This window comes from Hirundo rustica, chromosome 8 (genome assembly GCF_015227805.2).
Source record: "Hirundo rustica isolate bHirRus1 chromosome 8, bHirRus1.pri.v3, whole genome shotgun sequence".
Taxonomy (NCBI): Eukaryota; Metazoa; Chordata; class Aves; order Passeriformes; family Hirundinidae; genus Hirundo; species Hirundo rustica.
In genome coordinates, this window is record NC_053457.1 from 23,584,922 (window position 1) to 23,602,204 (window position 17,283).

At 40.7% G+C, this 17,283-nt stretch overlaps 1 protein-coding gene across 1 annotated transcript in view; it reads left to right on the forward strand.

Moving 5' to 3' along the window:
* Nucleotides 1-17,283, forward strand: part of CNNM2 (cyclin and CBS domain divalent metal cation transport mediator 2) — a 117,708-nt gene that overhangs the window by 75,460 nt on the left and 24,965 nt on the right. Inside the window, exon 2 of the mRNA XM_040070820.2 lies at nucleotides 14,539-14,682. Coding sequence (XP_039926754.1) covers nucleotides 14,539-14,682 — 144 coding nt within the window. The remainder of the gene's footprint in view (nucleotides 1-14,538; nucleotides 14,683-17,283) is intronic.

Genomic DNA, 17,283 nt, shown 5'->3' on the forward strand with positions numbered 1-17,283 from the left:
GGGACAGAGATCTGTAAAGTTTTGGTAAGAAAACCCTGACATGTTACTGTTTCAGTTGCAGGATTGAGTTTATTCACCCTCAGTCCCACTAGCTTTTACAATTATTTGATACAACAGCAGTTACAGGGGAAGAGAGGAGACAACTTAGCATCAACAGCTTTTTAGTAAGAAATATCCAGTCGTCATGGAAATAAGCAGGTGAGATGCCACCAGCCTTTAAAGATTGAAAGAAATATTTTAATTTCTGTAAAGCCATCTGCCACTCCTGTTATACACAGCTATTGCCTGAGTCCCTCCGCTAAGTTCCACAAATAGTGCTTTACATTAGTTTAATTTAGGAAAAAAACTTGATCTGCTAATTGTTCAGGTCATGCAAGTTTTCTTTTTATTGATGGTAATTGTTTTGGAACTACTATAAAAGCATGTGGCCTTTATTGCTGAAAACTCCCCTTCTCACGAAATCCAGGATTCTGTACTCGTCAAGGAAGGCATTCAGGCAGGGGCTTTGGGCTGTGTTAAAACAGGCTCCTGTGACAGTTTCAAGTACTGAAGTGGATAGGATAGTGCTTGAACAGATGTGATGAGATGGGTTTGAGAGTTGGGGTATTCTTCATCCATTCACTAACTTCCCTAGGGGCATGGAAAAAGCATTTAGATTTTAATTCTTTAAAAAATGTCTCTCATATTTTCTTCTTGTTTTATTTCCCTCACGTTAAACACCGAAATGGATTAGTCAATTTTACATTCATCTTCTGGTTAAATGCAAGAAATGTGGTGTTTAGGACACCAAACCTTGGAGGAATAATTAGACAGCAAAAGTCCAGCCTTTCAGACTTGTGTAAATGAGTCTTGAAGAACTTTTGTCACCTTCATGTAACTACCAAAGTACATTATTTTCATACAGATGGGGCATTACAGTGTGGAGCATGCTCAGAAGGGCAACAGTTGTGGTAGTCATTTGATATGCTTTATCTTAGGGAAGCTGATGGTCTTCTGTTCCCCAGGAGATGGAACAGAAGAGGATCCTGAGGACCAGGATGACCTGTGTGTGCCTCTCTTAGGCTTCATGACAGATTTTGTTGGAATGCAGGAGGAAAAAAAAAAAAACAACAAAAAAACCCACCCAGGAAAAGAGTGAACTAGATGTCTCTTCAGTGAGAGCCTCTTGGACTTATCTCCTCATTTGTTTATTTTGTTATGTATTTCTTGTGTCAGAGAAGTTCTCAAGGGAATTTGCTATTCAGCATTTCATGCAGATATTATCATAAATCCAAGAGGTTTTTTTTCTGCTTTGTGTACTTTATGGCAAAGCTCCCTGGAACTTTAATTCTTGCTGTTGTTGTTGTTGTGGTGTGTGACTTCAGTTCCATGAACTAATATTAGTTATACAGTGAGGAGACATCTATATATAAACACAGGGTTTTGTATGTTTCCAGATATACTCACGTTTCTATATATAAGCAAAATCCTTTCATAGGAATATTTAAAAATATGTGTCATATTTTGTTGTGTATTTTATGGTGGGAAAGTGTAATCGGAAAAAATGCATTTAGATCTTGTGGGACAGTAAGGTAAAATAGCTACTTGTGTGAACTGGATCTTTTTTTAGATGCAGGCACTACAGAAATAGCCAAGTGATAGCCCCTCAGTGAACTCCAAATGCATTTCCTTTTGCCAGGGCTCACTGCTCTGTTTGTCTAACCCTTGTAAGGATGGGATGCAATGACTGTGGCCAGGCTCCTGGAAGGACAGGGACCTTCACAAATGAAGGTCATACCTGCTGTATGTTGAGATGCAGAGCACTAGATCATACATAGTCCATAATATTTAGACGAAATGTGTATTTGAGCTCTACTCGGAAATACGTGGAATACAATTTCATCCAAATTGTGCGTGTCATTTTTATTCATGGCTTTCTAGTAAATTTGTTTGGGTTTTGTTCTTTACTATTGTGAAGGAATGACAACCTCTTCCTGCAAGAGGAAATTATAGCAATATTTTGAAGTTTGTTGTCTCATTTGGAGACTGGCATAGGGTTTGCCCTGCTACTGCTGTGAAGGAGGCTGCTTGGGGGGATTAGTGGAAGGTTTTTTGTCTGTTTCTTTTTATTTGTTTTGGTTGGGATTTTGTCTGGTTTCTTTTTAATCAGTTTTTTGTTTATTTTTTTTCCCTTACCTGCCTTAGTCCTCCATAGCTTTAAAAGTAATTGATTTACAAGTCAAAAATACCATGTTTCTGTAAGTTTCATGAAAATGTGGTTTGTGGGTAAGAGAAGAGATTTTTCCTATTGTTCCCTCTGAGGTAAAGATGAGAGCTCAGCCCTGACTTGTTTTGTGCAAGCAACATCACCTGGCTTTAGCTGCATTTGTGGAGGGATCTTTCTTGGACAAACAGAAGATGCTGGAAGAAGCTCAAGAGTTGCAGACCCCAAGAAAGGGTCTGGCTGGGAATCTTTAGTTTTCCAAACTCTCGTGCCCCAGTCCTGGATATTCTCCTGAGAACCACATACCGTGACAGACATCCGTTCTGCTGTTGTTAATACCCTAGATAAATACTGTTGTTTATACTATAGATTTAATTGCAAGTCCTCAGAGCCTAGTAGACTGGTTTTCTGGTTGGGATCTGTGCTGCTGTGGGGTACCCGGAATGTTTGGATTTGCAAGCAGTCACAGAAGATAACAGTGAAGCGTATGTATTGTAGGTCGCGTGACCTTGTTGTCCATGTGTCTTCTAGCAGAAGTTTGTGCTGTTTTACTTTAGCATTTATTGGGATGTAGAAGAATTCAGCCTAATGCTAGCTAAAAATAAACAAATGCAAGGCAGAAATCATGGCAGTAGGACACTGTTTCTCTGAGGCCATTTCCATGGTCAGAGTGTTTTAGGGATGCTGGTATTGAATTCTTAGTGTGGGTACAGTTTTATGGGCAAAGCTGTACGGATTGCATGAGTTTTAATTCACCCTCTGCCCTTACAAGGGATGCTAGACTCTCCTGTGCCGGTGGGTTGAACCATGGTAAGTGAGGTTGTTTCCAAACCTAGAGGAATTACACTTCACTGTAACTCTTGTGAGTGTTGCAGGAGTTGTTGAGTACATCACATGAATGGATCAAAGCTGTGTGTACCAGATGATTCACAGACACTTGTGAGCCCTTGCTGTCCTGAGATACCTGGATGCAGTGCTATTACATGGTGTTAGCATAAGAGTGTAGGAGCTTAGACAGCTCTGAATAAGTATTAGGCTTCAACAAAATCAGAGAGATGCTCTAAGACACACATTTACAAACAAAGGTGAACAGTCTTAAAAAGACAGTAGAGATATGTCCCTTGCCAGAGGAGATTAAGTGAAAAAGTGTTCTGCTTAGATCATTTCCTATGAGATGTTAAGCCACAAAGCTTGTTCTAGAGGAAAATTGTCAAAATAAACAGTCTCAGAAGTCAGGGATATTAAAGTTGATATTTGGTTATTTGTGAGCAAATACATTCAGATTAGTTTTGGATGAGGCTAAAGTAATGATAAAGACTTCTGCAGAATAATAAAGAAAACAGAACAGTCTCTGCTACATCTTCTCTGAGGTAAGCATCATGAAAGAAATACTATTCTCACAGAATTCCTGTTATGTCACTAAAATATTACAGGTCTTCACTTCATGTAAATATTTGACAAGGATAATTTGAATAATTTTGTAATGTAGGTGTGAGTCACATGTCATCCCCTGTCATTAATACCCAGCAGCTGGAAAACTGTTGAAGCAATCCTGATTTAGTCTTCTGGAGCAAAGGAATTCTTCATCACAGCAAAAACAGCAAGTGGCAAGTTCACAAATTCAATCTCTTAAGACTCATTTTTCTCTTTTTCCTTTATCTCCAGTGGCTTCTTGCTCAGGGGCAAGGCTCTCACTTCACCTTATCTCCAGTTCTCTCCATTGGCTGTTGCTGATGGAGCAGGGCTTTGCTGTTTTATCTGAGAGGCTTCCTTCCTCCTTCAAGAGCTCTGGAGAAATTCAGCCTACCAGAGGGCTATGCAGGGTGGCTCAAAAAACCACTAATTAGATGGTTGTTCACAAATGAAAACTTTAAGAAGTTTTTGTATCAAGTCAGTAATTAAAAATATTAATAGCTTAATTGCCACGGAGATTGATCTTTGAAGTTCCCATTTCTAAAATATGGCCCAGTAGTGCCATTTTTCAGAAAATTAATCTTGCCTTGTGTGGTTGAAAGGATGATGTTGTATTACTACTTCACTTGAAAATCTTACATTTATGAGTAATGGATAACTCCTAGGAACAAAGCCAGGCAATTTACATTTGTTCGTGGAAAAGAGTTAGAGTGCATTCAAATCTACCATCAGAATTGTCATTCTTTCAAACAAAGCAGCTTTCTGTGATCTTTCCTCTTCCTGGGGACAATGAATTAGCATTTGAGCCAATTCTTTCAGCTTCTTTATGTGATGGGCTTTAAAAGTAACATAAGATCTACTTAAATTCTTAGCAAAATGCAAAATCAGGGGTTTCCCCCTTCTCTATATATTACTGTCCTGTTATTTTGCAAAAAACTTGCAGTTTGAAGGCATTCCGATATCTTTAATGCCCACTTCTGAAATCACAGGTGCTCTTTAGTCTTTCTGCTTTGGTGTCTGACAATTCCAGGTTTGGGTGGTTTTAATTACTCCCCCCCGATATCCATAACAGTTGCTGTGTATGTGTTCTTGATAAAGAGGCTTGGGTCTGGTTCCAGCTGTGATCATGGGCTAGAATTGCACCAAAGCAAAGTGAAAACGTGACCTACGAAAGTTTAAATTGGTTGCTCCTGTGAAGGTCTCGGTTCTGTAGCTTTGGGTGTATCTTGGCACTTCTCTACATTTAGCTGTGCCATACCTTTAGTTATTAAAAGAGTCACTTTGCAGCCAGAGGATATTCCCCCTTCCCCTTGAATACACTGTCAATGTGAAGCACAGTTTTGTGGCAGCTCTTCCTGCAGTGCTACCCCCCGTGGGACCTGACCCAAACTAAAAGTCAGTGGGAGAAGGTGGCTGTGTTTCTTGTGCCTGCAGATTGCTGCGGTGTCCTTGGTGTTCTGCTGCGCAGTGCTCTGTAATGGCCGTGTGTGAATCCCTGTGCCCGTGTTGTGCTCCAGAGGAACAAATGTGCGGTGTCAGAGCTCACGTGGCCCCGATCCTGCGCTCGTGCAAAGTCAAGGTCACTGGCACTGGTTGTAGGGGTGTGTTTATCCCACAGCTTCGGGCACTGTGGCAGTGCACACACTCGAAATGTACAACCCAAGGGCTTGTACAGACCCTGCTCGATGAAGGTGGGTGGTGTCACCGATTTATAAAGTTAACAGGGTAGCTTTTTGTTAATCTTCCCCTGGCTTCTGCCACAATATAAATTGTAAGCCTTGCACTGAGCTTGAAAAATCTGATGGTGCCATCGACCAGGCTGGGTTTGGAGCTGCTGGAATTGCAAACTGCATGTGATATAAATGGCCTGAAGTAAAACAAGTCATTAAAATAGAATATTAATGAACTAAGATGCTGGTAACACAAGAACTGTTTTAAATTTATATCCTAAATAGTAAACTAAAAGTAAACTATAGGAGCTGATGATGATAACGAATAAAAGAGAGTATATCCAGCCCCAAAATCCTTTCACGACCACAGTCCCAAGATGCTGCTCTTGCTTTTCAGCTCATGCTCTTTGCTTTCAGCATGGTTTTGGTCCTTATGTAAGCATGCTGCCCTCAGCTAACCTTCTCCTAATGTCCAAACGTGATTCTGTTGTGCCTTCTAGTACTTCACCTTTGTCAGATTTAAAGTCCTCTGGTGTCGATGCCAAAATCTAGAAGCTCCCTGAATTAAACACGGTCTGTTCTAGGAATTGAGGGAGGCAGGATTTGAGGATGGATTAGATCAGTAGGGTTTTTGGCTGCAATGATACAGAACAAGGCTGTTGTTTCTGTTGGTGTTATGTTTTGGTTACCTGAACATCAAAGTCATCCGAGTTCATTGTTGTTTCGGATTGACTTCTGTTTTTGTTGCTCATAAACATACATCTCTTGATGTTCTTGTTTTCATTTAGCGGATTAACTCTTGGTTTGTGGTAGCAGCCTGTTGGACTGGAGGAGAGTAAGGAGGTGACAGTTTCTCTCCTGAGCTCTTACAAAAGGCTAAAGAAATTGTCCCCTGCCAGGGCAGGGAAGGCGGAGGAAGTTGGTGGGGGACAAGTCATAGCAGCAATGCAAAGCTGCGGGAGGAGATGCTGAACAGGCCATGGCAGACAGGGGTCATTGCTGTGGGTCCCAGGCTGCAGGACACATCTCTCAAAGGATTCAGCATCCAGCCAGCCGCCAGGCCCCACCGATGCCAGAATCCAGGACCTCTTCTCTCCATCTGCCGGACTGAGGTCTGGGGAGGACCTGGAGCGTGGGGCTCAGCAAACCCAAGGTTTTGCGCTCCCTCTGCTGGCGGCACTTCTGCCAGCCGGTGCCTGCTCTTCATCCCTGAAGGAATGCTGAAATCAGTGGGACAATCTTTGAACAAACAGGGAAGTAATAAAACTAGTATGGCCCTGTTTTAGGGTGCTTGAACACCCACACAAAAAAATTCCTTGCTGGTCATGCTGTGGAGGTGCGAGTCAGTAAGGAGATGCATTTCTTACACTTCTTTCCAAAAGGTCATGACTTGCCTTGGGAAGTGAGGGCACAGGGGAAATCACATCAGCATAAGTCACAGTTGAGTATCTTTTGAATCCAGTGTGGAAGACTTGAACTGTGACCAAGAATGACTTCAATATTCTGTTTGCTTGCCTTAAATTTTATCTGAACTTTTTTGTTCTGTGTCAGTCCAAATAGTCCTAGGCCTCTCTCCAGATTCAGTATTTTCTCTTCTTGTTGAAACTAAAGCCTCTTCTCTCAGCTTTAGTTTGCCGCACTTCTGAAGTGGTTCCTTAATTTTGTTTTTAACTTCCACCCTGGTTCTCATCTCAAGCCACCAGTGTCCTGATGTCATAACCTTGTACTCAGGTTAGAGCCTCAGACAGGTGTCCAAAAATACTTTGTTTTTGGGAGAGGTTTCTTTCTCAAGTGTTAGGTTTTTCTTCTCTTCCCCTCTTACTTCAGATCCAGTGGATACCTCTCTAAGACAGAAAAATGCTTCCAGTTCTGGGAAGCAGCTTGCGTTTGTTTACTAGGCTGAACTCAGAGTTCTGTCCAACCCTGAGAGCAGCCCAGCTTGTGGTATGCATTTTACACCTCATGGACCCTGGTTATTGTTAACCCCAGCCATATTCAGCACAAATCCCCTACTGCAAAAGCACTGCCTGACCGGGAGGCATTGCCATGCTGTTCAAGCCAAGGGAGTCATTGGTAGTGTTCAAGGAGTTTCTGAAACTTTTTGTCTCCACTTGACGATTTCATTCCTGATGCCAGCCTACACCTTGTAATAGCTTTCCCTAAATATCCTCACATCTGATTCTTCCCTAAGATTTCTGCTCTGACAGCAGAGCTATGAGTTGAAATGATCTTTTTTTCTTACACTCAAATTATGTCTGGTTCCCAGCTCATTTCTTTCACTCATGCACCTATGGAGACTTCCCAGCTTCTGATCCGAGTTGGTAGCCAGGTTTGGTTCAGTTGCAGGTAAAAGCTGCAGCTTTCTAGAGCTGTGCTCTCAAGTCTAGAAGCAGCAGCAAAGCAAATTTTGTCAGTGAGTGTCTCACCAAGGTCCTACCAGAAGGGCTTGAAGGGAAGGCAGCAGCAGTTGAGTTGGAGTGCCTACACCGACTGATGGGCTGGTGTAGATGGAAAATGTTAGCTCATCGCTTCTCTGCCATCTGCCACAGGGCACTGGAGAATTATTGAGTCCTTTCTAGGAGCTTTGTCCAGTCAAGTTTTCAAAGCTGCAAGTAACTGAGCTTCTGTTGTTTCCCTTGGGAAAGTATTCCTTACAAATACAATTCACTGTCAGGAAGTCATTCTGAAACTCTCCCTGATTTTTGCTTTTTTTGGTGTCCTCCCACTAAATGGACTTTAACACAAAGAGTCTATTTAAAGTGCTACTTTTTTTATTTTCCTGTGAAGGCTGCTGTGGTTTCTAGTTAATGTTTGTACGAGACTGGGCTCTCTGGTTTAAAGAAGAATCACTGTATTCCCAATGGTTGTGCTGATACTTTCACTCATTTCCTTTGAGGGTCTGGATGATTTTCATGTGGCTGTATTGAATGAATGTTAGTTATCAGGTTCCCTTCTCAAATTATATTAAAAATTATATGTTTTGCTGCTGAAAAGAGCAGGATCTAAAAAGCCTACTCTAAACCTAAATTATGTTTTTGTAGAAGTTTTGGGTTACTCTTGTTTTATTGAATGGTGTTGTGTTGTGAGCCCAATGACAGTGTGCACCAGTTTGTGTGTGTTTGGAGAAAGTAGCATTCTGATTGCCCCATTGAAAATAATCAAAGTAAAAAAAGCAAACAGCATGAATGCAAATTTCTGCTAATAGAAGGGAGATTTAATGTCCTTGAACTGCGGTGCAGAAAAGAAATTTAGGAAAACACTTTTTTTTACTTTGGTATAATAGCTTGCAAGCCAGGGCTGCTCCAGAGGGAGTTATTTTTAATGGATAAATAATACAACACGTTTTGAAATTGATTGTTTTGAGTAATGTGTTGTTGAACCTGTGAATCTCACTGACAGACCAGTGTTTACCTTTGGACAAATCAGTCAAAACAAAAACAGTCCCGTAAGAATAAACAGAGAGATTTTTCAGAAGCACAGATTGTTAGTTAGCAAATTCAAGGGCAGCTGAACACCACATAGGATTTTTCTCCATGTCATTGAAGGCATATTAAACTGGCTATGGCTTAATGTTCCAGGCACTAACCAACAGCAAACAGATTCAGATTACTGGTTTTAACAAAAATGGACTCGCCTGATTCTTGTTTTACCACAAACTGACTTAACAAGAATCTTGTGTTTTATAAATGCCTACCCTAGCTTTGATTTAACACTGATTTTTTCACTGATTTTTTTTTTTTTTTTTTTTTTTTTTTTTTTTTTTTTTTTTTAAGGAAACCAGGGGCCTTTAGTGTGATCTGCTGCTTGCAGGGGGATATAACACCTACAAATCTTCCTGGTTACTGAGTTCATAAACCTCCTTCAGCAGAAATAGAGACATTTCAAGTTTCTCTCTCAAAGTGTATGCTTATACACATCACTGCAGGTTGTGGCTCACTGCTCAGAGCCCTGAAGTTACACTTTTGCTGTTGGATCACTCGTTCCTGGGAACCTGTATTTGCTCTAAAGCTATGGCAGCAGTATTGTAATTTTCTGCAGCATAGCCTGGCTAGTAGTATTGTTTTGTTATTACATTGTGTCACATACAAAGCCAGATTGTGGCATTCCAGATCAGTAAAACTTGCTGTATTTATGTATCTTTATGTATAGAAAGTTCTGCAATTTTTTTAGAAATTCAGGAATGAAAATTCAGCAATGCAGTTTGGCCTGGGATTTCAGCCAGACCTCCCTTCAAAGGAGGTCTTCTTAAAATCACTGGATAATTTAGGAAGGGACTTCTGGAGGTCATCTGGTCCACCCCCTTCTTTGGAGCAGGCCACCTTTGAAGTTGGCTCAGGTCACTGAGTTTTGAATACCTCCAGAGTTGGAGATTTCACCGCCCCTCTGTGCTCCTGTTCCAGTGTTTGTCCACCCTCATGGGAAACAAGTATTCTTTATTTAAAGAGAGTCTCCATGTTTGATATTTGTGTTTATTCTCTTGTCCCATCAGTATCTACCTCAAAGGACTCTAGTTTTGTGTTCTCCATAGCCTACTATGAGGTACAGAAAGACTTCTAAGTCCTTTCTTTTTTGGCCTTTTCTATGTGAGACTCAACCAATGCAGTGCCCTCTGCTTTTCCTTGTCCATCACAGGCTCCAGCCCCAGCCCATCTTAGGATCCATCCACCTGTTTCAGTTTCTTGATGTATTTGTTGTACTGAAGAGCCCCAAACGGAATGCCAGTGCTGCAGGTGTGGCTTCACAGGTGTCAGATAGAGAGGGATAACTTGTTCCCTTGACCTGCCAGCTGCACGTGTGCTGATGTCAGCACACAGTTCCTTTTCCCTGCTGCAGGGACACGCTGCTGACGCCTGTAGTGTGTTCACCCAGTCAGTCAGTCCCCAGTGCCAGCACATGGGGTTGTTTTGTACCAGGTTTATGAGTTTGCATTTGAATTTATTCAACTCCACAATGTGTCTGCCGTCTCATTTCTTCTGCCTGTGTGTCTGTGAGGGAGCGACATGTGAGGGTGGGGTGGGTACAGCTCCTTCCAAATGGCAAAATTCTTCATGGAGTCAAGATCCTGTGACTGACCAGAGCAGATCTTGGAGAGATGTTTTCATCTCTGGTTTGTGAACTACATAATGGTATCCTTGCTCTAGACATATAAATGCCTCAGGATCAAAGGGAGAATTTTCCCCCACATATTTTTCAAGAAATTGTCATGGTACAGTAAGAGAATGAGTATTTCAGGCATTTCTTTCTTCCAGTTCTGTTCTATGTGGTCAGTCACATGGACTCCCAGGAGCTCATTCTACGTTCACTTACTCATGCGGATTTAACTAAGCATCTTCATGTTTCTTAATCAGCTTAATAAATTAATCAGAAGTTCTACAGAGCGAAATCTAAGCTGAGCGGCAGGGTTTTAAGCAATGGGATGAGACTGGATCTACGTTTACCAAAACTGCTTTAGTTGCTTGTGAAAGTAACTGAGAGATTAACATTTGTCACAACTGGTGCCTTGGGCCGTGTACAGGTATCAGCCCTTGGTGGTGTCACTGCTCAGGGGGGAAGCTGAGGCATAAAACAAATGCTGCCTGCCTGTGCCCACAGAGGAGTTCTGGGTCACACATCACATTTTCTGCCTTTATTGTCAGACCTGGCAGTTTTGCAGAGCTGCCCACTTGCTAAATCTCATTGTTTCAACACTTAAAACGAGGGATTAAAGTAGCATTAATGTCGTCCCTGAAGTGTGGTTAGAGACTGTGGCCAGAAAATCAGTGAAGTGCAGAACTTCTCATACACCTATTCTCTCCGTTCAATTTGTGTTCTGCTCTCAAAGCCCTAGGAAAATGAAATGCAGTCCAGATTTTCTTACCTGCTGGACGTTTACTTCATTCAGCTCCTTACTGGATATGTACTCTATGTCTTTAGCAGTGGAAAATACAAGCTGAAACCACTCTTTTTCAGTGGAATAAAATAGTATGACAATTGCCAGTGACTTGATAAAGTCTCTGAACAAAGCTGTAGCCAATTTCTGTTTCAAACACTCAGAGGAGTCATTATTTTACTTACGGGCCACTTTTACAGTTGAGCGCATGCTGTGTTGTGCTCTTTTACTACGTATAAAGAGGTCTTTGCGCTCCTAGCTTTTCCTTTAGCCTTTTATGTCTTGATTACTTCCATACTGAGTATTTTGCAGTCTTCTGTGGTGAGAGGGCAGCCAGTCTGGGAATGCATCTTCTTGACATCTCCGTCACCACCTCTGATGTGTGTTCCACTGTCTGGTGATTTCTTGCGAATTATTGGATCTGGGTCAAAATTATCTTGCAAAGACGCAAGAAATGTAATTTTCGGATCTGGTCTGTCTCATCAAATAATTTCATGAGCACTGGAGCCAGTAGAAAGGAAGGAGAAAACTTGGGAGCGAAGGGCAGCCTTTTTGGGGCAGCTTATTAGATTGGCTTAAATTCATCTGACCCAGCAAAGTGTTGGGTTGGTAAAAGTCTGGAACAGGAAAACTTGACAGTCAGGAGGGAAGAAAAGGTTAGTGTCCCCATGTGTGTGGATAATTCATCTCTTCTCAGCAGATAAATTCTCTGTAACATGTAGTTTATTTAATAATGAGGGTAGAACTGAATATTGATGCTACCCCCCAAAATCCAGTCATGATGACTAGTTTCAATGGTCTTGATACTTTGGGTGATAAGTAAGAAACCCTTAAAATCAGATATTGTGGCAGAAACAGAAAAAAGTGTTTCTGGCCTTCTTTTTCATGGTAAAAAGTGCAAAATGCCTCTCTACAGCTCCTGCCTTACCAGCTCACTTTGCTTAAGAGAGCAGCAGCTGATACAGTTTTTGATCATCTTACATTAAGTGCTGTTGCTTGAACCAGAGTCCTGCAGCTGCTCAGATGGGGAGAACATAACATATTTTAGTGATGCTGAATTCTTGTTGGGGACCACTCTGGTGGGAAGTGTTTTGTGGATGAACCTTGTGCACAACTTCACATTGTATTCCAGCTCCTCAGGTCCTTCCCCAATCCCATTTTTCTAAATATCTGACGTTGCTTGTAGATGTGTTCAGGACTCCATTGTTAGAAAGACTGTTCTTTTCAAAATTTCGAATTTCATCACCTAGTTCAGCAATATCATAGGCAGTACAGAAGTGGAGGAAAAGGCTGGAATTTTATAATTTTCAAAGATGAAACACGAGTTGATAGCATTGTCTTTTTGGCGGTTTTGTTTGGCTGGTTTGTTTTGTTTGTTTGTTTGTTTTTATTTAACCCCCTTGAACAGATCTTACCACTTACTAATATGCGAGCACAGATATCCTGAGGAATTAGCACCTGAATAAGCATGTGCTAATGAGCTGCTGTGGTCTGTGATAGAAACAGTTCTTGAAGGAGCCCTGTCTTTTGACTTGAAAGCAAATATACTAATGTCTGAGCAGGCACTCAGAAATAAATTAGAATATTTGTTTTGCTTGTCTAATTTTTTGGGGGGTTTTTGTTGTACTGCAGTTCTTATTTAACAAAGCTATGTTGAAAGGATATAATTGGAGTAATACATTACAGGAGAATCGCAGTAATAATTGTGCTTAAATCTTTCATGTTTTTATGAAGTCGCTTTAATGCTGTTCATTGAGCGGTAGAAAGAGCTGGAAGCCTTGCAAGGAATGCAGAGAAATAAAACCCGTAAAACCTGGCACAGTGAAAGACTTTCAGTACAATATGAATGTTGATACTTTAAAAATCACAAATCATCTTTCTATTAATTCGCTGTAGAGTAAGGTCTCCTCAAGATAAGACTCAGCAGTGCTGTGTAGTTGGTATTTCAAGTATGTCCATCTGCATCTAAACGAGTAGCTCCAAGACAATCAGATTATGCAGTAGTTACTTTGGTGAGAATATCGCCTAAGTGGAATGGAAACTTCATTTTGAGTCTAATATTAGACCCTGCTTTGGAAAATTCCTTTTAAATGATCACAAGCTGGGAATAGCAAAAGAATTTAACTTTCGACAGACAGCATTCACCAAGAATTTGTTTTTAACTGCTTATGTTGGGTCCCTGGGAAAGCAGATGTGAAAAACTTACCAAAGTGAATTGACTTGACCTGATGCAATGTTTATATCAGTAGTTGATAAGTTTTCCTCCCTCGTCTAATTTGTTCGGGATATTTTCATTCTTTAAGCATGAGTAAGTCTGGGTTGGAATAGTTTAAATGCTTGTTAGTCTAATAATCTGAATCTTAAAACAGGCAGACATTATTGCCTATAAAGGGGTCTAAGCAAAGTTGAACTATTTTGGTTGTGTTCCACAGTTGGGGATAAGTATAATTTTTGAGACCAGCAAAGAAGAATGTGAGACACTGTTTCTTACCTCCTGATTGTTCAGAAAGCATACTGATGTCTGTGTATTTGTACTGCAAAATACCACTTACATTTGGTGGACCCTTTGAACGAATGCTGTTATTTATGCAGCTTCAACAAAGGACTGGTTTTCAATGGCAGCTGGAGAAACTGGCAGCCAAAGGTATCAAAGCCAGTTTGAAGGGTCATGAGGATGATATTCTTACCATCATTATGGCAGAAAGGACTTTAGGTATTCACTGTGAATGATGCACAGCTCAGGAGTCTGTAGAACTACTCCTAAATCTCTTCTTTGCTTTTCTCTTTGTTCATCAGACAGTTGTTTTGAATATTTTAATTAATTAATTCCTAAATAAGGGCTCATCACCCCATATGGAGAATATATAAATAAATTAAATTTGAGGAAGAGAGGGGAAAAAGAGGAGCTGATGGATGGAGCTGACTTCTCCCTAAATCTATCCTGTCCTTGTGCTGCTGTGATTTGGTCATTGTTGCTGGTTTTTTCCAGGCTTGAGGAGAACATCCATGGGATCTTGCTGCAAAGGAGGGCTCCAGCCTGGCCTTCCTCTGCCAATGCATGAGACAAGAAGAATAACAATGAGATAATGTGATGAATTCAATGCCAGGGCAACAGTTTTGCTGGGAAAGACATTATAACAAGAGCACTGATCTCTTTAGCTCTCTTTTAGGGCATAAGGTGGATTTATGTGATGCAGGAATGTGTATCTCAGACAGAAATCAAATTACGATTTTAAGCATTTGTTAAGCTTTGCCCCTTTTTTCATAAAGCCTGACACCAACTTTTTTGTCTTTTTATTTGTATCTGCATGTCTCTACTTCTATAATTTCTGATCATTCAGAAATTTATAAAATGTCTAAATTGCTGATCTGTCTTCTTGCAGGCAAATCTCACCTGGCTATAGTGCAAAGAGTAAACAATGAAGGAGAAGGGGATCCCTTTTATGAAGTCCTGGGAATTGTCACTTTAGAAGATGTGATTGAAGAGATCATCAAGTCTGAAATTCTGGATGAAACAGATCTATACAGTGAGTAGAAATATTTGCAATTTGTTTATAGATGAGAAGAAAGACTCCATCCAGCAGCAATTGCATTTATATCTGTGTTTTGAGAGATGTTATGTTGCTGATTTAAAAATCTCAGTAGTCAAATTGTTGAGGAAGTTTCCTTAACAAAATCACCTGCAAATCCCTCAGATGGTCAAAGTAATTCTTGTTTCTGCAGCATGGGAAGCTCATTCCCTTAGGCTGTGTTAATTCAGAAGAAGGACAAGTTTCTTTATTTGATCCTTTTACCAGGAAGGTTTACATCTACAACAATCTCTTCTCTCCTGGCAGCTGTTCACCACTGAAGGTTGTTAAACCTTTCTGTTGCAGTGCTCGTGATCTCCCACGTTTTCCCCTATTGTCCCTCTGCCTCAAGGGCCTGTAGTCCATGTACTACCGTACTTCAGCAGGAGGCAGGCAAATACTTCCTCAAGGAAGAGGGATCGAGTCTCTTTAGAATATCTGTCACACATTGAGAAATCTTGAGAATAGAAACTCTTCCTCAGGGCTGAAAACCAGCCTGTCCTAAATGCCTTGTTTTTTTATCACTCAGCACCGCTCCTTCTTTCTTTGTGTTAATATCTGTTGAGGAAGATGATGCTGCAGGTCAACCATTACCTGTGACTTGAGGGATCTGAACCCTTTCCTTTCCCAGATTAAACCTTGGCCGACTACCTAAAGTGTCTGCTTCTCCCCCCATCTGCACAATCTGGCCTGTGCATGCAGGACTTCCTTTCAGTCATTCTTCATCTGTCTTATCTGCGGTTTGATCACTTGCTGGCAGATGCTATTTTTCACTACGTGTTTGCGTGCGGCATAAGGATGTCTCCAGATTCTATTATAGTAGAAATAATAATTTAAAGTATCTTTAACGCTGTTCAACTCTCCTTTGCTTTCTTTCTCTTTCCTCACGGAAGGGATTGGAATGTTTCTACAGCATTCTTTTCGGGCCAACCCAAGCATCTTCTCTCCTCCCTCCGAACCAAATGCCCAACGAGCACTTTATACTGTGGGATAGACTTACTTGTTTTTGCCTGAAATGCTTTCTGTACCTAGTCAGTATTTTGTCAGTATTTATGTACCCTAATATTCATGTAAATCACAGTTGTGTTTCACCATGTGCTGAACAGTCTAATTACTATGTAAATCACTGAAGTCCAGTTAGTATTGATTTCTTTTTATACCTTCACAAATGAATTGTTTAGCTAATCAGTTACAGCATAATGCTTTTGCAGGCTGAATTCAAATCCTTTTATACTTCAAAAAGATACTATCTTTATCTACCTTTGAGATATTTTCATGCCTCTGTGAGGGAAGACACTGCATATGCTTTCAATTTCCACCCCCCTCCCCCCTTGTTTGTTAAGAGAAAACACACAGATCATTTTGTTTTGTTCTTCAGGACAAAAAAAGCTTTGCCCATTAATAGGATGTTAGAGGATAAGGAAATGAGAATTTAATTTTAATTTTATGACCTGAAGGCTTCCTATGTTAACAAAATAGAGCTGGTGAACATTGAGTTCACTTGAAACTATCCTTCCTGGGATAACTTTTTATTATTGAAAATTCCTCATTCAGAACAGGAAGGAAACTTCCTAGGCCTCCTGGAAGATGCAGGAAATTTTAGGGGGTGACTCCTGCTAAGTACCAAGAAGAACTTCTAATTTCTTTATGAAGCACTGGAGAGCATTCCACTGTTTAGACTGAAGAATACTGTAGCAGTAAGGGAGAGAGCAGAAATCCCAAGAAGCTGTGAGAATCACAGGAAGTGTGAGAGGGTTTGGACTTGGGCAGCCAACCTCCACTTGGTTTGGTGATGAGAACATGTATGAGAACATGAGAAGGTACTTTATTGTCCATGATATCTTAAGGCAAATTATTTTTGGTGTTGATATCACAGTGTCACTGTTACATCCCCAGTATATATATAACCCCACCTCTGATTCTGTTCGTTATTGTAACAGTTTGGCTTGCTCAGCTCAGAACAAGTCAGCTTGAAACCCCTGGACTGATTTACTCTGTACTAGGTGTTTACTTTTAAAAAGAGCTTTTGAAAAATTCTGGCAGCATTGTTATGCTTTGTTCTGAAGTTTTAAAAATGTTTTGTTTTGCTTTGATGGAAACTTGAAATTTGATGAAATGGCTGACCTTGGTGTTGGAGCTGTGCCTTTCCATGAAAAAACATTTGAACTGTTTTTAAGGTGGAAGCAATAGTACATTTACAGTTTTTGCTGAGAGCTGCTCTCACTGCTGTACTCTGCAGCTGAATTTCTGGAGGGCACCAAATAAATGTGTGGTATGTCTTCAGTGTGGCTCTATTCTGCTGTGGCTTGCAAGAAGATAGGAGCAGGAAAAATTATTAAATATGTCTGACCCATCAACATCTGGATCAACTGAGTACTTTGAAGGATGAAACTTTGTACTGGAGATGCTGAAAGGGTGGAGAGATGATGTTTGTCATGACACATGACACATTTCAGCCCATGTCATGGTGAAGAGCTGCCAGTGTGTTTGGCTCTTAGTACTGGAAAGTTATAGCATTTTTTCATGGTTGGCACACTACAGGAATCCTGTGCTGCCTTG